Source organism: Mchenga conophoros, linkage group LG14, assembly GCF_057382185.1.
Source record: "Mchenga conophoros isolate Kocher_MC1m ecotype Shallow Benthic linkage group LG14, M_conophoros_male_GT1.1, whole genome shotgun sequence".
Lineage (NCBI taxonomy): Eukaryota > Metazoa > Chordata > Actinopteri > Cichliformes > Cichlidae > Mchenga > Mchenga conophoros.
In genome coordinates, this window is record NC_140539.1 from 29033893 (window position 1) to 29056768 (window position 22876).

The following is a 22876-nucleotide window of genomic DNA, read 5'->3' on the forward strand; positions in this document are numbered from 1 at the left end:
TAGGATTCGCAATAAATAAAGTGTGACATAGATTCCCTGCTTCGGTTTCAGCAGCACATACTGTGTGTTTTACATTGTCTCTGGAATTTCCATGTATTCAGCTGGTGACCCAGTAAGTGGATACATTTTTATGTTTGTCTTTTTAAATCTGCTGCTGAGCCTTCTTTTTTCATACTGCTGGAAAAGCAGCTAGAGCACAAATTAGAAACTACAAAAACATTTGCTGCGACGGAATATTAGGGGCACATTAGGGGAAAAGAATATTGTTGATCATTTTGAGAATAAATTTGAAGTTTCAAAGTCGAAAATGTATTTTGAGATGTGAAGATTGCCGTTACTGTTTCACAACAAACTGCCATGGCTGCTCTACCTTTTACAAAACCGTGTTTAAATGAGTTGGTGAAACAAACTGATCAGCCACCTTGTGATAAGACATACATATCTGTATTGCACCAGGATATCACCATTGATAACCTTTCATCTGTCCATTTCAAGCCATTCCCTTTTGTGATAATCCACTCGCCTGCATTTGTGTTTTTCTGCCTGACCACAAGCATCTTTTCAAAACCGATTCTGAAGTACGATTTCACTAACTCAGAGGGTCCAGCAACCGTGGCAGTTTGTCCTGAAACAACAACTGTAATCTCCATATTTTGACTTTTTTCTCAAAACTGAATTACGATTTTAATCTTGAAACTTCAAATTTATTCTCAAAACATTTATTTTTCTTAATGTGGCACTAATACTCCTTCCTAATTTGCAAGCTGTTGGATCAACAGGATAAATTTTACTTTGATCTGACAGCAAACTAAAGATTTTCACACGTGAGACAAAGTTGGAAATGAACACACTGAGTAACCTTTAATGTTTGTGTGTCTGCAGTCTTAATCTCTCATGTTAGAAACAAACAGCAGCACACCGAGCAGAAAATAAGTATAATAACTATTTATTTCACCTGCACTTGTAATGATCTAATCAAAAGGTTAAAGATTTTTTTAGGAGTGTAATATTGTAATGTAATATATCTATATCACTAAAGCACTTCTGGATGGATGCAAACTGCATTTCGTTGCCCTGTACCTGTGCATGTGCAATGACAATAAAGTTGAATTCTATTCTATTCTATTCTATTCTATCTTGTATTATTTTGCAGCAGCAGCATCGGATTTTACTGTTATTTTTCTAGATCTTTAGAGAGCTCTATCACCGGTTCTTCAGATGATGCATCTGAATGGAGCAAGCCCTTAATTCTTAAGTTTTATGCAGAAAAGTCGAACGATGTGTCTCACGCTCACAATTACGTGAGTGAGCACAGTCTCTGAATCAAAAAAGCCTGAGTTAACAAAGAATGATGATAGTCACAAACGTGGTACTCATCGTCAATTAAACTTTGATCATAACAGAGACAATAACAATAATAAACAATAAAATAACAGAGAATAAATGTATGACACATGAATAATCCTAAATGTATTGGTATGTGTGCGTAAATTGTTTCTTTAGTTATACATTTCTCCATCTCTTAATTTTATTTAATCATTTATTTATCTCCCAGCAAAACAGCTTTGGTTGACACACTGTTGCAATAAGAATTGTTTTTTAAGCAAAATTTCATGCGTGCCTGTGTGTCCACACGCTTTCAATTACAGACAATCGAGACACGCAGCCATATAACTCAGTTCCGCTCTACTGCAATGGGAAACTGTTGTCATGAATATTTTATCTCTGGATGTGGTGAAAGCAAAGCAGACGTCAAGCTGCTGAGCAGCTACACAACTCAAATCTCTTTACACTTGTCTTGCTTCCAGTCTGTACCTCTCTCCAGCTAGCATCAATCACAACGCCAAACAGAAGCCTCGACTTGACTGCTAAACACATTCTTTCAGCCACGGTGATTAGTGACAAGTCAAACAAAAAATATCCTCGGCATATAATTGGGGAGCCGTGAAAACAAAGTGACGCTGTCAGAGGCAAAACTGTTGACCACTGGGACATGTGACATTAAATGTAAAATGAAATTATTAGTTACGCTTAAGCAGCCGTCTGAAAAGTCAGCAGTTCAGACTAAGGAAGGAGAAAGTCATGCTTTTGCCGCCTATATCTCCTAAACACCATCCAGCAGCTTTCCATCAATTTCAATTGCAAGGAATAAGAGCTGTGAGTGTTTATGGAGATGTTTAATATATCATAAAGAAAGAGTCATCTGCTAACGTCTGTTCATTACCATGTTAATATAACAATGTCTACAATTAACCCCGCCCCCTTGAAACTGAAACCTGAATGCAAAGTAACAGTAGCTAATTAACCAAACAGATCATTGCTTGGAGAGGCCTTAGAGGAAACTGTATGAAGTCATTTAAGCATTAATTTTATCCACTAAGAAGACACCTCTACTATTAAAGGGGAGCTTTAACAATTAGAAGCAACATTTAAAAAGTTTAGGGGTTATATTTTCCACATGATCACATGCTTATGGGGCCTGAGAAATGCCCTGAGCATGCTAATTAAGACAGAAGTGTGGCTGACCTTCACCACCTGAGCAGCACTGGGCATTAATTCCTGCAGACATGCACATTCTTCAAGCATCTTCTTCAAAAATACAGAATTAATTGCTCCTTCATTGTAATTGAAGCTTTCAATCAAAATAGGAAGAAATTAAGATAAAAAGCTACAGAAACAGGACAATTACCTTATGGAGCACTTGGCTTTTTCCCTTTGTTTTCCTTGTCTAAAGAACCGAGCTGGAATGCAGCTTACTACGGGCAACAAATTACAATGTGACAGCATGAAACTGCTCAGCGTCATGCCTCATAATCATTGACTTATTCATCAGCTGACAAGTGAAATCACAGACTCCTAACTCTCTCCAACACACTTAACTCCCATGTGTAAACTTGGGCAGGTTGTGAGAGTAAGCCATGTTAGCTGTCATTCATTTTTTAAATATGGAAAGTGGACCATGAGTGTTCATGTCTCACTCATAGTCCATCCAAATGTTTACGCATGTGAAAGAAAGAAAGTTAATGCAATAGCATTAGCATTAACTTTTCTTCAAGTTACATATCATTGATATGAGGAACTTTGGTTTATTAGTGTGTCAGTGACATCTTTCATTCATTCACTAGAGTATGGGTGTGTAGTGATATTAAACATGTGACCCAATATCAGCTGTTCAGGAAACTTGTGGGTGAAGCAAGAAGACAAAACTAAATAAACTGACTATCTGCTAATATTTATACTAATTTTACTTTTGAAATGTAAATTTTAAAGGTGTTCCAACTCATTCTAATGCCTAATGCACTGACAAGCACAGGACCTTTTACAGAGTTGTCATTGATTTACAGTCTGCAGCGACAGAATCAACAAAATAGCTGATTATAAAATCTGGTGTCACTTTTCCCACAGTGTTCATCCATTCTACTTAACTTCATATCATTTTAGATACTTCATATCACACTAAGGTGTTTATCAGAGCTGCCTGAGGCCACTAGTTCATGTTGTCCTCCCATCCAAGCAGCAGAAGGCACATTATTCTATTTAAAGTGTGAAAGGCTGTGTTTCCACATAATTAATTTCCGACAAGAAATTGTACTGGCAACTGAAAAATTCTGGTTCACTGAAAGGGATAACCCTAGGAGTTCTTAAAAGTGCCTTAGCAAGGTCTGGGTCACACGGAGCGTGAAATACAGCTTTTATTCTCATTCAGTTGTGAAATTCGCTGCACGGGCGAACATCACTCTTTCCAAAAATATCTCCTCATTTGATACTTGACTTCAGCTAATATTTTGGCATATTTCTTTTCCTCAGTCTTTAATTTTCGGTAGATCTGGAAGCGGTGAAGGCCACAGCACATGATTCACACCATTTTCACATTTATCAAACTATTCACCATGCCTCTGTGCCCTTCTCCAGTTATGTTTTGCCATTGATCTGTCACCTGTGTGGCTAAATATGAATGAAAGAGAATTAAATCATCTGGATTTTATCCAGGTATGCAACACTTTAAAATGTCAAGAGTACATGAGGGCGTGTGGTTTAGCATCAGCACTTACTTGGACACCAGAGAGAAGGCTTCAGCACATACAGCTGGACATGGCACCAGCTTGATCATCACGTGTTCGGCAGCAGCTTGGAAATGCGCCCGCGTAACCTTGTCGAGCACCGAGGCCAACGTGGCCACATCGCCAGCTTTTGTGCTGGGATCTCCGCCCGCTGTGTCCAAGATGTTTCCCCCATGCACCACAAGTATTAGCACATGGGTCTTACATTTTCTCTGCAAGGGTGTTGAAAAGGGACACGTTAAACAAGGGAGTGAAAGGGAGAGAAAAAATAAGGGCAACATTTTGTGAAAGGGATGAGTACTCCTCCATGTTATTGGCTACTAGTGAACAGAGGCTGTTTTGTAATGGTCCTACCTCTGTATCGTCCACTCCTTCAATGCTGCTCTGAGGGGCACAGCGTGGGCCTCCCAGCTGGTACAGACCCTCTGTATTGCATGAGTAAAGTATAGGGGCAGGAAGTAGCAGCAAGGGAGAACGAAGGAAGGAAGAGAGACAGAGAAAAGGAAAGAATGGGTCACGGCAGGAGATACTTTAGCCAGACACACTAATAACAAAAGCATAAATGGATATTGATTAGTGAATATGGTCAACATTACGAAAGCCTCTTCATCTCTCTCTATTTCAACTTCAAACTGTGCAGTGGTTCAATATGCCCTGAGGCTCAAATAAAACAAGCATGAGATTCAGAGATCAGTACCAAACAGCAAACAGTAGTTTTTTCTGTGGCAGCATCTACAGCAAAGCATCACGTGAGACGCAGAAAGAAAGATGAGGGCACAGTTTGTGTTTTGTTTTTTTAATATCCACCAGTATCTCTCCCTCCCTTTTGAAGGTGCAGCATTTCTTTGGAACCTGGCCAAACTCATTACCCTCTCCGGAAGCCTCTGCATGCTGTGTCATCCTATTCCTGAGCTCTCTCCTGTCTCTCTATTTTCTCTCTCCCGGCTTAAGGCCCAGCTCTGTGCTCTGCTCGCTCACTCGCTCGTTGTTTATTTGGCCCCCTCGTCTGGGACTGACTGTCATGGGAGGCTCACAGACTCATGCACCGTCGGCTTCCTTCTACCCAGTTCCCAGCCCACAGCTTGCCTCCAACTGCCTGCTTGTCTAGAACAGATCAGCACACACAGGGGACTTAGCATACTGCACTATTTTAGTCACAAAGTAACAGGAAATCAATGGAGTAAGTTTTTTGGGTTTTTTTTACTGAAATAGGAAAGTAGGGTAGAAAAGTTCTTCCAAAAACCTTGAAATATTTTAGCGTGCAAACACTGCCGAAGAGCAAAATGTTGTGGAAATTGACAGCAAATACAAAACCTCAGCTGCTTGACAAGATGATGGCTGTATCTACTTTTTGATTATTCATTAATGTGTCAAACATGAGGCCACTGATATAACAACAGGTGAAGAGTGAAGAACAGTCTGGATTCAAACCAAGAACTTTCTTGCTTTATTGTCTGCACAAAATAATTAAAATAAGAAGTAACTGTTGACTTTTCAGTTTCCCCAACCATTAGCACCATTAGCATGTCAAACAAGCACATAAAGCTACCGACACAATTCTCAACAGCTTTTGTCTTTATTTAAATCCATCATTTTAAGCTTTGAAAAACTGTTTTGTTTTCAAGACATGCATGTGTCTTAATAAAATTATGAACACCATTTAATTAATGGAACTATTTAACATATTACTGTGAAAGCTGGTTGAAGTCCGGACGGAGACACAAATTGAGGCTGTGTCAAGAAGGGGATCCAGAATGAAACTCTGCCAGGTCAAACATTTGGCCTGGCATTTGGCCCTATGGCAAGGGAGTGACTCACAAACTGACATGAATAAACCAAAACCAAACTTTTATTACACAGAAAGAAGTAATCACAAATAGTACAAAAAGTCCAGAACATACATTTTAAATTCTCAACAAATACAATCACAAATACAGAGGAGGGGATATTACCAGAGAGCCAGACACCAGGAAAACTGATGCTATAAACACAACAAGGACTAATTGGGGGAGTGGAAATACCTGGGATACAAGAACCAGCAAAAAACTAATCAAGGACAATGAGAGGTAAAAATGAAAAGCAGACAAAAAATTCTCAGAAACAGCCAGAAAACTCAAAATAACCCAAAAACCTACAAACCATAACAATTATGCTTGATAGACGCAGACCAGAAATCTTCTGGTTTAAACCTGTTTTGGTTCGCTTGAGAGAAATGATGGAAAAACTTTAAGAGTAATGACTCACAAAAAGCTCTACACTCACTTTCAGCAAATAAAACCTGAAGACATCTTAAGGTGAAACCACTCGAAAAATCTGACCATAGACACACTAACAGAATCACTTGGAACAGTGTGCGAGAAATGAAAATCTTGAGTGAAACCTGGAGAAATTGGAGCAGTACCAAAAAGCGGAAAGCTGAAATAGGTTTCATTATATGTTCGCAGAATAATATCACTGTGGCTGAATGAGTGACGTAAGATTAATTTGGCTTGGGGAAAAGGAAATGTTGCAGTGACATCCAAAGCAGTTTAGATTTTTGATGTCCTAAAGAGAATAAAGCCAGCAGATCCTGATTCTCTCATATCATTTACTGATTAAACTAGACATTGCATTCAAAAAATGCCAGTATAAATAAAACCTACATCTGAAACATGAAAAATGACCTGGCTGCCAATGGGCAGCAAACAGCTGCATTCAGCAGGTTGTAAAGAGAAAGACGAAGGAAAGATCAGAGCTTCACTCCTCACCTCGTCATTTGTGAAAACAGCACACATGCTGCGCTCCTCCTGGCTTCAACATTAAGTGAGGCATTTGTCTGATATGGGTGCAAACTGGCAAAATCATGTTTCTGTTGGCGCAGCTCAGTGGTATAAACTTGCCTTCCTGTGGCTAAAGCTAAACCATTTTCTTCCATCTACAGCAGACTTTTTTGCTGCGGGGGTGGGGGGATTCTTACCATCTGCGTTTCTTTTTCATTTTCTTGTGTTTCTTCTCTCAGACGTCTGAGTCCCCCCGGTCAATATGGGCTTTATGAAGCACATATTGATCTAACCTAGAAAGCACCCAGTGGGAAGTTGACAGTGCCCTAGTTCAGTGGCATCGTGGCCATTTCCAGTGGCTCTAAGCCCAGGCAGGCACACACTAACAGCAGGCGAACAGAGTGCGTCAATGCATCTGTTGTCATACTGAGATATTTCATAAGTTATCTATGAGAGACGGAAAGGAAAATTGAGGGTTGCGAAGATGAGAACAGCTCTACAGAAAAAATCTCCAAGAGCTGAAAGTGAAAGGTTGAAAATACTGACATATTGATCTCTGTCAGGATGCCCCTTGTGTGTCATTCTGTCAGTGTAACTATGATTTAAAATGTCATTGTCTATAAAATGGTGGCTTCTTTTTGTCTCATTTATCACCTTGGATTTAGCAGATGGAAGGAAAACAAAAGCAGCAGGATGAGACTAACTTCCAGACAACAGAGTTATAGCTTCCCCAGGGTCTATGAAAATGGCAAAACGCACTCAAAGTTTCCTGTCTGCTGGAGTGTGATTCAATTCATTAGAGTTCCAGTATCATGGTGAATTATCTGTGTTCCTGCAAAGACGCGAATAGAAAACAGCAGCATTTTTCCTTCCCATCTTTGATTGAACAAGATACACTATAGACTCAAGAAGCAAGACAAAATGTGTGACACAGAGCAAAGCTCCATGATGTACTAAACAGGTGTGGGAGAATAATCCACAAAGAGTGTATTAAAAAACAAACATTTAACTTAAACTTGCAAGTGCATTTTCAACATAAAACCTACACTGACGTATTATGACTGCATAGAATCTTTAGGGTGAATGTTGCAGGCGGTATAACGTTCGGCACAGCATCGCTAGATTCTTTCACGTCTCTGTCACATATTCTCACTGTGAACCTGCCCTCACCTGTGAAGAGAATGGGTTCCATGTTGCACACCTGCCAGGTCTGGTGTTCTCTAGCGAATGCCAATCGAGCTGGATGATACATGGCTGTGTGAGCAGTCCGACTAAACTGATTCTAGCCGTTTAGTCAGAAAGATGGACATGAATAGCCGAGTGGAGGTCATGTTGGGGTGGCTGTAGCGTAGAGCAGGTCACCTACTAACTGGAAGGTTGGTGGTTTAATCCCTGTCTGCTCCAGTCTGCATGCCAAATATCATTGGGTGACCCCATGTGATGCATCCATTGTAGTATGAATGTGTGTGAATGTTAAATGGGTGAATGAGGCAGTTGTCTAAAGCGCTTTGAGTACTCAGAGTAGAAAAGCGGTATATGAGAACCAGTCCTTTAACCATTTATCATGTTGTAGGCCTCCGTCAGTGCTCCTCCTGTTTCCCCTCACATAATGGAGCTGATTGCTGGTGCCCTTCTACGGCCTTGTCCAGCTCATCTCATGTAATATTTCTTCGAAACTCTTGAAACTGTGGAGACACAGCTGAACCTCTTGCAACGTCACGTATGAATGTGCCATCCTGGAAAAGCTAGAGTACCTGTGCGACCTGAATGAACTGCATGTACCATCTCATACTACCAGTAGCTACAAGAACACTAGCAGAAAAAACACCTGTAGCCCAAAACCTATAAAATCCTGCCCTTCATGGGCGCCTATCTTGTTGCTTCTCCCTGTTATCACTTTCATTTGCACCAGAGCAGCAGAAACCGATTCGTCCTTCGGTGATCTGGGTCAGTCTTCCTAAGTTTAAATGACTTTGTGTTCTACTGCGATGGTCGAACGTTCCCTGGACTTTTGAGGAGTGTGATTATTTGAAAATGAATAAAAATGATACATAAAAATGTCAGATGTCAAATATGAAAATGTAAATTGAAAAGCTTGATGGAAGGGTATTTTTTCTGAAAAAAAAAATGCTCTTAAATAAAGAATACCATCCAGAGAAGCTGTGCTGCTGGTTGGTGGCATTTATTTGTTATCACTGGAGTTGGTTGTGTGCCTCACAAGATACAGATTTCAACTTATTCAGGATGCAGCTGCTCAAATTCTACCCAAGATTTGAAGAAAAAAAAGGATCATGTCACTCCAGTTACTCCATAACCTCTGCTGGCTATGAACTGCTTTCAGAAAACATTTTAGGATTTTCCTCCTGGTAGATAAAGCTTTTAATATCTTTCTTTCTCTCAGTCTACATTGTTAATAGACCCCTCAGGTCACAAGATGTTTCTCTCCTTCACAGATCCAAATCATTTCAACATTTTTTTGTGGCAAAATTTAAGCTGCTGAGAGAGACATTTATATACATGAGGCAAATAAATCATGCGTAATTTTGTAAGTCCTCACTATGTGTTTATTTGGATGAATGCTGTCTCGTAACTGGATAAACAAGCCCCTCTGACCTCTGGCACAGTATAGGCATGCTAACAAACTCAGCCATCTGTTCAGCGCCGCTGGCATCAGGGTCTGCTTTGTTGCCCTACTGAGAAAATACTCGAGGGGACCCCACCAGTCCTGCTGCATGACAAACCTGCTGACCGCACACATCAGCATACACACGCACACATCCCATACGACTGTGCAGTTTATATACACTGACTGCAACCATCAAATGCACTCACAATCTGTGCCTAACAATCCCAGCTGCTCCCAATCTACATGACATGGCTGCTGTACAGCAACACACGCTAAGGCAGAAATCTACAGCACACAGAAGTGAGGACGGAGAGGCAACTTAGTACTCACAACAAAACCCAAGCGTAGGAGACTTTGAATTCTTTGAATATAATCTACTTATTATTCTGCTTAGAATTTGCATTTGTATTATTCTGCCAAATCCAAAGGAAAAAAAGTTTACAAATATACCCAGAAATATATCGAAATATGCTGATAATGAGCAGCATTGAAGACCAGTAAACAAGTCCACGACTAGTGGGACAAATTTAAGTACTATGTGTACTTTAGGCATGTGCATATACACTGGATCCATAAGTATTTGATCAATGACACTTTCTGCCTCTGTACGTTACCACAGTGGACTTTCTAGTACAGGGTTGGACTCCCTTTACATTCAGAACTGCCTTAATTTTTCATGGTATGGATTCAATAAAGTGCTGGAAACATTCCTCAGAGATTTTAGTTCATACTGACATGACAGCACCATACAGTTACTGCAGATTTGTCAGCTGCATATCCCAAAAGTTCCCCATTGGATTCTGATCTGGTGACTGTGGAGACCATTTTAGTACAGTGGACTCACCATCATGTGAATTGGTGCACTATCCTGCTTGAAGCAGCCATCAAAATATGGCACGGTGGTCATAAAGAGATGAATGTGGTCAGCAACAATACTCAGGTAGGCTGTGCTGTTTAAACAATGCTTAGTTAGTACTAAAGGGCCCAAAGTGTGCCAAGAAAATATCCCCACACTATTACACCATCAGCAGCCTGAGCCATTAATACAAAGCAGAAAGGATACATGCTTTCATGTTATTTATGCCAAATTCTGACCCTGAGAGCTGTGCAGATTTGGAGCTGACAGCAGCCATGTGACGCTATCCAGACGAATATTTCCATTTCCTTGTTAACTGTTAAAACATGCATACAGTCTTACAATGATGCTCAGGGTAACAGCAACAAAAAATAACTTTATTGTTCACAAAACTCAATATACTGTATGCTGTACTCTATTTTTTTCATACACTGTTAAGCTCTTATTTTCTTGGAATGTTAAGTGGCAGAAACGAATGCAGCTACATGCCACATAAACATTTATGGCAACACCCAATTAACATTTCTAAGCAGTAGAAATCTATGTGGAGCTGAGTGACAGATGTGGTGTACTGCTTGGGTTTCTTCCTCCTTCCTATTTCATATCTTCGTTCTCGCTCCTGCTCGCTCTTCCTTTTACCCCCCTCTCCTTCCCCCCTCGTGGGGCTCCAGGCTGCGACAGTGTTGTCTGCGTGTGATTATCTGTTCCCCATGTGCGATCGCACAGCCTTTCTTGCTTCATATCCTGTCAGACAAGCATGCTCATATGCACACATCTGCACACATACAGATAAACAATTTTCACAGGCGTGAAAGTACAAATAGACACAGAAATGGAGACACAAAGGTGCCTTTGTTAACAAAAGCATTATAACAACTGAATGCCTTTAGATAGATAGATAGATAGATAGATAGATAGATAGATAGATAGATAGATAGATAGATAGATAGATAGATAGATAGATAGATAGATAGATAGATAGATAGATAGATAGATAGATAGATAGATAGATAGATAGATAGATAGAACTTTATTAATCCCTCGGGTGGGTTCCTCTGGGAAATTCGATTTCCAAAAAGCACAGCACCGACAGAAGTTTCAGAGTTACAGAATTATATATATATATATATATATATACACACACACACACACACACACACACACACACACACACACATATATATATAAATACAGAGACAATATAAATAAAATATACGAAGGGGATAAATAGAATAAATACGAATAAAAAATAAAAATACAAGTGAATGAATTGCACATTTCGAGTATTGAGGTCTATTGCACTGTTGACTATTTACAAAAGTATTGCACAAAAAGGTATTGCACAGTGAGGTGAAGAGGCACTACACCTTAGTTGTTCCCCCCTCCTTTGTCCTCCTGTCTCCCCTCCCTCTCCCCTCCAGAGAGGAGTTAAACAGTTTGATGGCGTGTGGGACAAAGGAGTTTTTAAGTCTGTTAGTTCTTGTCTTGGGGAGAAGCAACCTGTCACTGAACAGACTCTTCTGGTTGTTAATGGCCGTGTGCAGAGGATGCCCAGCATTGTCCATAATGTCCATCAGTTTCTTTAATGTCCTTTTCTCTGCCACTGTCACCAGAGTGTCCAGCTTCATGCCGACCACAGAGCTAGCCCTCCTGATCAGTTTTTCCAGCCTGGATGAGTCCTTCTTTGCTGTGCTGCTCCCCCAGCACACCACAGCATAGAAAAGTACTCCAGCAACCACCGACTGGTAAAACATCCTCAGGAGCTTCCTGCAGATGTTAAAAGACCTCAGCCTCCTGAGGAAGTACAGTCGGCTTTGGGCTTTTTTATACAGGTGCTCTGTGTTGCATGACCAGTCCAGTTTATTGTCCACCCACAGCCCGAGGTACTTGTACTTGTTGACCCCCTCCACCTCCTCCCCCTCTATCTGAACCGGCAGTGGACCTGCTCTAGACCTCCCGAAGTCCACAACCAGTTCCTTAGTCTTTGAGGTGTTGAGTTGCAGGTGGTTTGTGTGACTCCATGCGACAAAGTTCCTCACCAGACTTCTGTACTCCTCTTCCTGATCATCCCAGATACACCCCATGATGGCTGTGTCGTCTGCAAACTTCTGAATGTGGCATAATTCAGAGTTGTAGCAGAAGTCAGAGGTGTACAGGGTGAAGAGAAGAGGGGACAGCACAGTTCCCTGTGGTGCTCCTGTGCTGCTGACCACAGTGTCAGACGTGATGTCCTTCAGCCTGACGTACTGTGGTCTGTCGGTGAGGTAGTCGGAGATCCAAGCGACCAGGTAGGGGTCCACCTCCATCCTGTTCAGTTTTTCCTGAAGCATACAGGGCCGGATGGTATTAAAGGCACTGGAAAAGTCAAGAAACAGGATCCTGACCGTGCCTTTTCCCCCATCCAGGTGTGAGTGGGCTCTGTGTAGGAGGTATAGGATGGCATCCTCCACTCCGACACCCGCCTTGTATGCAAACTGTAGTGGGTCCTGGGCATGTTGTACCTGTGGTCGGAGGAGGTTGAGGAAGAGCCGCTCTAGAGTCTTCATAAGATGTGACGTCAGTGCCACCGGTCGGAAGTCATTCAGCTCATTGGGCCGGTTCTTTTTGGGGACCGGGACGATGCAGGATGTCTTCCATAGGGCGGGCACTCTCCCCAGTCGCAGACTGAGGTTGAAGACTCGTTGTAGCGGCTCCCCAAGTTCAGCAGCACACGCCTTTAGCATCCTAGGACACACCTTGTCTGGGCCTGCTGCCTTTCTGGGGCGAAGCTTCCTCAGTTGTCTCCTGACCTGATCCACTGTGACACTGGGAGATGTTTGGGAGGAGGGGAGGGGGGGAGATGTCTTGCTGCTGAGAGAGAGATTGGAGGAGGGGGGTGTCATGGTGTCAGGAAGGGGGGGAAGCGAGGGAGGTAGGAGAGTGGGGAGAGGACTCTGTAGTAAAGGTGAGGGTGAGGGTGGGGGGGTTGTGGGCTGGTCAAACCTGTTGAAGAAGTTGTTGAGTTCGTTTGCCTTCTCCACAGTCCCCCCCACTGTGCCTTTCTTTAAACATTGTAGAGATGAGGCTCTGGCTCATTAGCCACCTAGATCACCTCCTGTTTGTCTACAAAGCCCTCTCCATGGTCCGGCTCCATCTTACATGCCCAACATCTTATACTCTACTTCCAGGTCCCTCCGGTCAGCTGATTGGACCACAGTCAGAAGCATCCAATCTAGATTTAAACTCAGAGGAGACTGTGGGTTCTCAGCATTCCCCTCACATTCAAACCTACCCATTTTCCACCGAGTCTTTAAAACTAAACTTAAAATGTATTTTTATTCATTGGCATTTGAGTCTTTCTGAATTTGCTCATGTACATTTATTTGCCACAACTGTATATGTTTAGCACCTACTGGCACTTTTATTATTTTTACTTAATTCTCATCTGTTCTCTTGTTTTTATCCATTCTGCCTGTTGAACAGCACTTTGATCAACGTGTGTTGTTTTTAAATGTGCTTTATAAATAATTTCGAGGTTGAGAATATTAAATTGCTAAAACCTTCAACTGCTAAAGAGCCACAATTTTATCCTGCAGCACAACTGTCTCCATTAAACTAAAAGACTATTTTTTTCTGACATGAATAGACGTAAACCCAGCTTTGTAACTAACAAATACGCAGCTTTGAGATTTGGTTTTTTTTCCCCAAGCTAGAGGAAATAGCAAGGACAGACAAGACCGAGCACTCAGCCATTCGCCTGATAAATAAAACGGCGTTTCTTGTCATCTCATTCCTGACATGCGTAAACTAGTGGACCATATTCGTCCAGGACGACCACACAGACTGTTCACATATGTAAAGAAACCAACATGTGTCTATTATAAGGTCAGCCAGGAGATCTGTGTCAGGTGGCTAATTTGTGCAATTTCTGAGCTGGTCAGTAGCAAACAAACCATTTTTACTTTGACATGGGTAACTACTTTGTGGGATAAGTTCATTATTTTTGTCCAATTAATTATGTTGGTCCAATGACTGATAATACCAAAGTTTTTTTTTCTTTAAGATCAGAGATTGTATTATAAATATCTCACTCCTGCATCTTTTTTTTTATTTGTTTCATTATTCTACAGTAATTGCTTTTGTCTTCCCAGTGTCTATGCTTCTGTTTGCAATTTTGTTTTCAGAGAAACACAAAACCATTAATTTAATGGGAATTAAAGCAAGAGTGACATTGTGCCTATCCAAGCATCGTGTGTTAAAAATGACTGCGGGGATGCATGGGTAGAATACAGATGAGCCTCAGACCTTAAATTTATGTTTTCTGTCTCACTCTGTGTGTTTTCTGAATAGAGCTCCGGGGTGCATTCACAAAAGAGAGCCGTGGTGCTCCACAGAAAACAGAAAATCATTCTCCCATTCAATATATTTCTCTCCAGGTCACTTGGTGTGGAATTATATTTCCACCATATATTATGTAGCCAGAGAAACATCATCTGTGGTTGGTTATTTGGTAGGGCTTATCACTTAGTCATCTCTACCAAAGTGTTTAATGTTGCAATTTCAGATAATGTTATCCCAGCTTGGCACCGCACGCCAAGAAAGCAGCCAAGTCGGAGTCAGTCACTTTTGTTTATCAAGCAGCCCATATTTTTCAAAAAAAGATCACTTATGTAATGTGGCTATTTCAGGTCTGACTGTATTATATCGTATTAGTCAGTCAAAGAAGTGGAAAAACACAGGAATGAAAGGAGCACAGCATAAATATACAGATAATAATCTTTGCATAGTAAACAGATGGGAAGTATGAAAGATGCTGGAGCGGTGGCTGATGTGAGATCGCAGCATCTTACCGAGCAGAGATAAAGAAAGAGTGCAGAGGAGAATAAGGGGCAGTTGTGCTCCAGGCATTCCTCTCTGTCGCTGAGGTTTTCATCACTGTAAGTCACCTCTACTGCAAGAGAAAGTGTTTATAGGAGCCAGTGGCTTGTGGAGTAATGAAAGTAGAAAGAAAAGAGAGGGAATAAAAGAACATGATGAGGCTTATGGAATGAATGGGCATAGAAACTGTGGAGAAATATAAGACGGAAAGAGCCAGCTATGTTTCTGAGAAAACAGAAACCGATGGAGATTAAAGGGCAGTGGATGTCAGCTCAACTGCTAAAAAGACTGACTGACAATAGTCCAGCTGCAGAACTTTATGTTTTCCTGATTATCACAGATTTTAATTGATAATAAAAATCCCACAGGAAACAAACCACAACACAGCAATGTGATTCAGCCTTCTTCTTAGTTTTTATTAAAAACCACTGACAGTAAATCACCAGCAATGAGGTGATTAAACAAATGGGCAGCTGTAGCAGCTGCGGTTCTTAGTGACTCATTTACCTGGTATGAGTGTTGATAATTACAGCACAGTAAATCTTCCACAGAAGACAATTTGGACATGTTTACATGTTTTTGAAGGATTGATTTGGATGTGCTGATGCCCAAATGCATCAGATTTTTAAACACTTAATCCACAAAAACACTTGTAATGTAGCTGGCACCCAACACTTTTCCCCCAATACCTTGGATTTTTATACTCTCCTCACTAATTGCTTTGGTTCATCCAACTGTGCTTCACAACTTTGTTTTGGTTCACTCTCTCTGCTCTCCTCGGCATCATTTATGGCAATTCAATTCAATTAAAATCTCAGTGAACAAGTTGCACAGAAAACAAACACAGAAACTATGACCACTTAAAAATCAAAGAATATTATTTAGGAGAGGATGCAAAAACAAAACCCTTTAAAACTGCATTCTTTTCCCAAGTAGTCATACAAGTTATGTGGCCTAGTCATGTTGATTTCAATGACTTGCATGTTTCATTTTCCTGCCCTTGTGAAGTGCGTTGTAATAAAGATACTGATAAAGGCTTTGTCTTATAGAGATATTACTCCAAATGTCACCTACTGATTCTTAACAAGTTAAATTAAAAACATTTTTCAGGCCTCTTCTGTGAATAAACTGTTTTGTAGACACCACTTACAAATTGCTTTCCTGCAAAAATGATTCAAATATCAACATTATCTCCTGAGTCAAAACTGACGTTGTGCATCATGATGGCAAAAATGATGGTTTTACATAAAAGTAGAAATTTCAGCCCTCTATTACAAAACAACAAACTCAAACGCTGTTTGGATTATTGCAATTTATTTGATGAAGACACTGTCAAGAAAAGACTTCCACACAGTGCACACAGGCTACACAGACTAGCATTACTAGTTGCCTGCCATCCCTTTATCCATCCCTCCATCGCTCCCTTATTCAGGGTTGCTGGGACACCACTCTATGCAGAGAATCCCAGACCTCCCCTTATATCCACTTCCTCCAGCTTATCCGTGGGGACACCAAGGCATTCCTAAGCCAGCTGAAAGATATAATCTCTCCAGCATGTCCTGGGTCTCCCCCGGGGCCTCCTCATGGTATGACATCTTGCCCACCTCAAATGACTCTTTGCAGTGTGGAGGAGTAGCACCTCTACTCCTGAGTGCCTCCTGAATGACTGAGCTCTTGACCTTATCTCTAAGAGAGAACCCAGCCACTCATTTATGATGCCTGTATCCACAACCTCATTCTTTCAGTCCCCAAACAGAGTTTGTGACCACAGGTGAGGGTAGAAACTTAGATTGACAACATTTATCCCAGTTATTACCTGGGTTCAAGCATTTTGAGATGACAGTCCTGTGTAATATCAGCCAACCATTTGCACATATCTACCAGCCTCTACAGCTCAATCACCATGTTGATCAGTTACTTCAGTAGGATAAGAAATGGTCTCTAGAGTCACAGGTCTTCCTCTTTCAATTTGTTCTTCTTTATAAAAGGATAATACAAATACAAATTTCCCTTGCTAAAAAAGCAAAGGACATCCAGGGGACACTGAGGTAGTGAGTCAAGCTCAAGGAACTACTTATCAAGTCATTTCTGCTGTTTTATTAGTTTTTTTCTTTCTTTTTTTTACCTGCTGGCAATCATAATTCATTTTCCAGACATATTTGTATCTAACCTTGTTGTGTCGATAGTTTTTTTCTGCTTCGATCAGTTTTGCAAAAATTAAATTGACATCTTTAATGCTTCTGTGCCCCCCACAAGCAGATTGCAAACTATTAAAGCATGCAGAATCTTACCAGGCATGTACACACTTTTATGCAGCACGAGTAATGGAGAGTGTTTTTGTGTTGAGTATGTTTGACGTAAAGACTGAGTGGAAGAGAGAGAGAGAGAGAATGTAATTACAAATGTAATAACATTCTCAACAGCAACGAAAAAATGTTCTCTATTTACTTCCCCTCTTATAGGCTCTGTGGAACAAGTATAGTTCCACAGTTAGAAAATATGTTTCATGGAAGGCATATGTGTGCAATATTATTATTGCTTACACACATGTGACGAAGCTTCTGATTTCATTAAAGCAGGGTCATGTAAATTGTGCCACTTTTCTATTTGGCAGGGACACTTGCAGTGTTTCAGACATGACTCTGTGTTTTCTCAGTTCAGCCTCTCAAAGAATGCAAAGACTGCAGCTTAAGACCTTCACGGATTTAATGTACCGTACTTCTAATAATGCACTGAAGGCAACATATCCCTCGTCGCCTACAGTATAGCTGGGCTATTTTCTTTAACGGACACTAAGTATACTTACATTTTTATAAATCACAGATGTGCCTACCAGCATTAGACACCCTGACATTACTGAAGTAATGGTGCATAAAGAAAGTGCTTTTCTTATCTGACTTCTATGAGCTAAGATCTGAAAGACTTACATCAGCTGACAGCAATGACAGCTGGAAGCGATCACTACATAATCCTCCTGTCGTGCCCTATCAACAACTCTCTCTAGTCTCCTTCCAGTTCTACAGCTAGATAACCAGATACGTTCCTGTGGGGTTTGTAAATATGCAATTTTAGCTGTTCACAAACAGTCATACAAACTTCATCACATGTCAGTGTCAAGCTGTTCAAATCCGATAAAAGGGTTAAAATCAAGATTCTTAAGCTCTGAACATCATTAATCAACCCAGGATTAAACTTTGTTATAACTAATGCCATGGCTAACAGCAATATTGGAAAACACAAAGTTATACTTCTATTTGATGTTTTATGTCATCCCCTTTCCCTTTACTCCAAGTCCCTCTTTTAACTCTGAGATCTTTTATCCGATTACTCGTAAAGTAATCTGTGTCATTGATCATTCAACTCACTTCGATTCAAAAAAACTTTATTGATCCCGAAGGTTGGCCCGAAAGGAAATTGGGTAGATCATGTGCAGATGTTTGAGATTCTAGACTTCTCTACAAATGCAAATAAATTCACTCAGATATAATCACACTTGTGATGTTGTGACATAAGTACCAGAAAGTAAACTTTTAATTATTTTCAAAATAATGCTTGTTTTTTAAAATCATTAGATGTATGCTGTATAATCATTCTACAATTGAAACAGAACAGTTAAAATAATCCTTGAAAGTCCAAAATTACCATCACATTCATGCTTACAATTAGTGTAAGTAATATTCTGACCACAACTGTATCTCCAGGCTTGCCTTCTTTCAACAATGCAATATTGTCACAGTTAAGAAAATCCTTACAGCATGTTCTGATAGGTCCCTGAAAAGCTTTCAGCTTGTGCAAAATGCCACAGAGGTCATAGTTCTCTCATATTCATGTCTCTTCATTGGATCTCTGTTATATGCAGAATTTAATCTAAAATCCCTCCTCTAACATAAAGTTCTAAATGACCAGTCCCATCATATCTTAAAGACCTCATAGTACCATATTATCACAATACAGCACTTTGTTCTCAGAGTTTGGCTGACTTGTGAGTTTTTGAAAGTAAAATGGGAGGCAGAGCCTTCAGCGATCAGGATGTGCTCCTCGTGAGTTTGGGCTCAGGAAACCTCTCTCCTTTTATTATTGGGCTCTAAACTTTCCTTTTTGCTTTTAACTTTAGCTCATGTGACCCTGAACAATCCTTTAATTAGGCTCAGGCTGTTGGTGAATTGCCCAGGATGCACTGAGCTCCTCTCTTCTAATTTCCTCTTTCATTCCCCATGCATTTATAAGCCACAACTGCATCTCATTTCCATATTTTATACTTCCTCCTCTTTGTCCGTGCTCTCTTTGGATCTTTCTGCAGGTATCTCTGGCTCAAGTGTTGTCTCCCCTTTCTTTCTGTCCTTACTTTGTTGTCACCAGAACCATGGTGGCCGCACTCCAAAGACTGCTCTTCCTGTTAAAAGGGAGTTTTGACGTTTGACTTCCAACTATACCTGTAATGCCTAAAAAAGGAAACTGACAAGCTGACTTTCTCTTTTATTATATTTTAAGATATTTGCCTCTATTCACTGGCCACCTTATTAGAATCACAAGTTCAGCTGCTCATTGAATCAAATATCTAATCAGCAAAATCACACAGCAGAAACTCAACGCATTTAGGAACGTAGACTCGGAATAGATGACATTCATGTGACTTGAATGTGACATGGCTGCTGGTGCCAGACCTGCTGATCTGAGTATCTGAGTATCTGATCTGCTGATACTGGGATTTTCATGCACAGCCATCTCTAGGGTTTAGGAAGAATGGTCCAAAAAAAGAAAAAAAAACATCCAGTGAGCAGCAATTTTCTGAGTGAAAATGATTTGATGATGCATTAGATCAGAGCAGAATCAGAATCTTATCAGACTGTTTTCAGCTGATAAGAAGGCAATGTGATTTACATGTATGCAGATGAGCATCTCTGAAAGCACAACATTCAAACTGTGAAGAAGGTGGTCCAGAGCAACAGAAGACCACTCCAGGTACCTGGGATGATGAACCTTGACGAACACAACTTGGATCCATGTGGATCCATCCGGCGTTGTATCAGTGGTTTAGGCTGCTCGTGGTGGTGGTGTAATGGAGTGAGGGACATTCCCTTCCCATAATTTTGGCTCCTTAATACAAATTCAGCGTTGTTTAAATGCAACAGCCTACCTGAGTGGTGGTTTTGACATGTCCATCTTCTGATGGCTGCTTCCAGCAGGATAAGACATGTCACAAAGCTCAAATCACCTCAAACTGGTTTCTTGAACATGACAATGAGTTTATTGTACTCAAACAGCTTCCACAGTCAACAGATCTCGACCCAATAGGTAAACGGTTATCAAACAAGCTACTGAAAGGGTGTGTGGAAATTTAATTAAAGCACACTAAAGTTCCCATCTTCATAGTAATACAGGAATCTCTCACAAAGAACAAGAGCTCGGTTCAGTGATCCATATTTAGCCAGGAGTCAAAGAGAATGATGGATGGCAGTGGCACAGGAAAATAAATGATATGAACCTTTAACAAATAAGACAGATCTTAAATCATTTACTTTAACGAAAACAGACTGCTACCATGACACTCCAAATAGTACTTCTACAATGAGCTCATCACGTGTCATGACTAGCTTACTAAGAGGTCTGTTGATCTGTGAGTGGCTGTAAAGAAGACATCATTTTATAAATAATTCTCCAGTTAGCACCACATGACTTAGGTACAGCTTTCCTGCAGGAGCAGCTTCTTTCATCTCTGCAGGACCAGGCTGCACCCCCACTGAACTGCACTGATTAAAAGCATCCACTCCAGTTTGTCAAACCTCAGAAATGACCTTTGCAAAGAGGGCCAGTCCATTTCTCAGTAAACAAGACAAAGAAAAAAAAGTGCCATGCTATAAGCGTGTGCATTCGGCATAGGAAATTTTATTAATGTCTACACTGTGTTTTGCCCACAGCTAACCCGATGAACATTTTCTATGGATCTTAAATTATTTTTATTACATGTTAATAAGTAAATTCCCGCACTTAACCTTCAAATATATAACTATATTATAGTATTTTTTTTAAAAAGGTTAGAAAACATTTACATCAATTTACACCTGAAGGCCTCTGAATGTCATCTCAAGTCATTCCCTTCTGTTCTATTAAAAGCCACTGATGTGGATAAATCCCTGAACTGATTTATGATCTTTGAAGGCACACACTGAACTTGTCTTTTTGTCTGAGAAATACTGTAGCGTTAAATCTCTAGGCAATATGTAATTCATTACAGTGGTTAGATAACCATGCAGGAGAGTTTCACAAAAGAACGTAATCAAATAAATTTCTCACAGGGATTATTTGTTAGACGAACCACTCGATCTGAAGTCTGTACTGAGGTCTGAATATGAAAACTGTTGAAAAATTATGTTCCTCCTGTCAGTACTCTTTGTTTCATAAATATTTATACTGCTCCGCACTGGGAGAGCATCTTCTTATTTTCTCAAAACACAAAGAATGTAGATGTAGACGTTCATTGATTTTGTCGATTGTGATTAAAAAAAGCTCATTCACTAAGAAAAATTCAAGAAAAAGTCTTTTAATCCAAAAATAAAGTGCAGCAGTTCCGGTGTTAATCCTGAGGACCTTGAAGTGAAAGCACAAGGGAAGGGTAGACGTAAAACTAAGCAGAAAAGAAAGAAAATGCTAAATCTTTAAAATCAAAGGAAGTTCTGCTCATTGAAATGTAATAAAAATGTTCCTGTATGTACTTTTTTCTGCCTCATTAACTCTTATTTCCTGTGAGGATGCGCCTGATAAGAAGAAAGTACAAAGTAGGGCTGCTCAATTAATCGAATTTTAATCACGATTACGATCAACGATCATTAAAAATAACTGAGCCGATTATTAGCCCCTCCCTCATGCTTTACTCTCGCGCCGCTCCGTGTGGCAAATCGAGCGCAAATCGAGCGCACCTCTCTGCATTTCGAACACGTGTCACAACAATTAAGAACAGCGGTCCCCAACCTTTTTTGCGCCACGGACCTGTTTATGCCCGACAATATTTTCATGGACCGGCCTTTAAGGTGTCGCGGATAAATACAACAAAATACAACTAGTTCCGGTACCGAAAAAAAGAACATTTATTCATAACACAGGTGAAAAAACCAAGGAAAAACCGAGTAAACGATAAACACGATAAAAACCCTGAAAACTATACATTTCACACCTGAGCCTCAACTCTCGCGGCCCGGTACCAAATGACTCACGGACCGGTACCGGTCCGAGGCCCGGGGGTTGGGGACCGCTGATTAAGAGGACCCGAGGGAAGCTCGGAAAGCTAAGCAGAAGTTATTTGGAGAGGAGAGTGACTGCTGTTGGTTGAAAAGAGAGGTAAAAAAAAAAAACTTCAGTGGTGTGGAAACATTATGGGTTCGCGGAGTCAGACGTGGATCAAGTAGACACAGTGTGTAAACTTTGCCACAGTGTCGTAGCTGCACCACAGAGCAACACTGCAAAGTTCACTAAACATAGATGTTTACATTTTTCATTTATTTTTATATTGCAAACATTTGCACTGTTATCAGTATTTGCACACTATTTTATATTATTTTTTGACAATCTTTAAAGTCATTATTCAATACATTGTTGTTGTTAAATAAATATCGTCAAATAATCGAGATCTCAATTTCAGTGAAAATAATCGTGATTATCATTTTTGCCATAATCGAGCAGCCCTAGTACAAAGCATCCGACATATATGAGATCAAGCCAT

General features: G+C 40.4%; 1 protein-coding gene across 4 annotated transcripts in view; it reads right to left on the minus strand.

Moving 5' to 3' along the window:
- pitpnm3 (PITPNM family member 3) overlaps positions 1 to 22876 on the minus strand; it is a 110149-nt gene that overhangs the window by 41027 nt on the left and 46246 nt on the right. For all 4 annotated transcript variants that reach the window (XM_085243790.1, XM_085243789.1, XM_085243787.1 and 1 more), the window contains exons 4-5: positions 4416 to 4486; positions 4053 to 4273 (exon numbers count right to left, since the gene is read on the minus strand). In XM_085243790.1, the coding sequence (XP_085099916.1) occupies positions 4053 to 4273; positions 4416 to 4486 (292 nt within the window). The remainder of the gene's footprint in view (positions 1 to 4052; positions 4274 to 4415; positions 4487 to 22876) is intronic.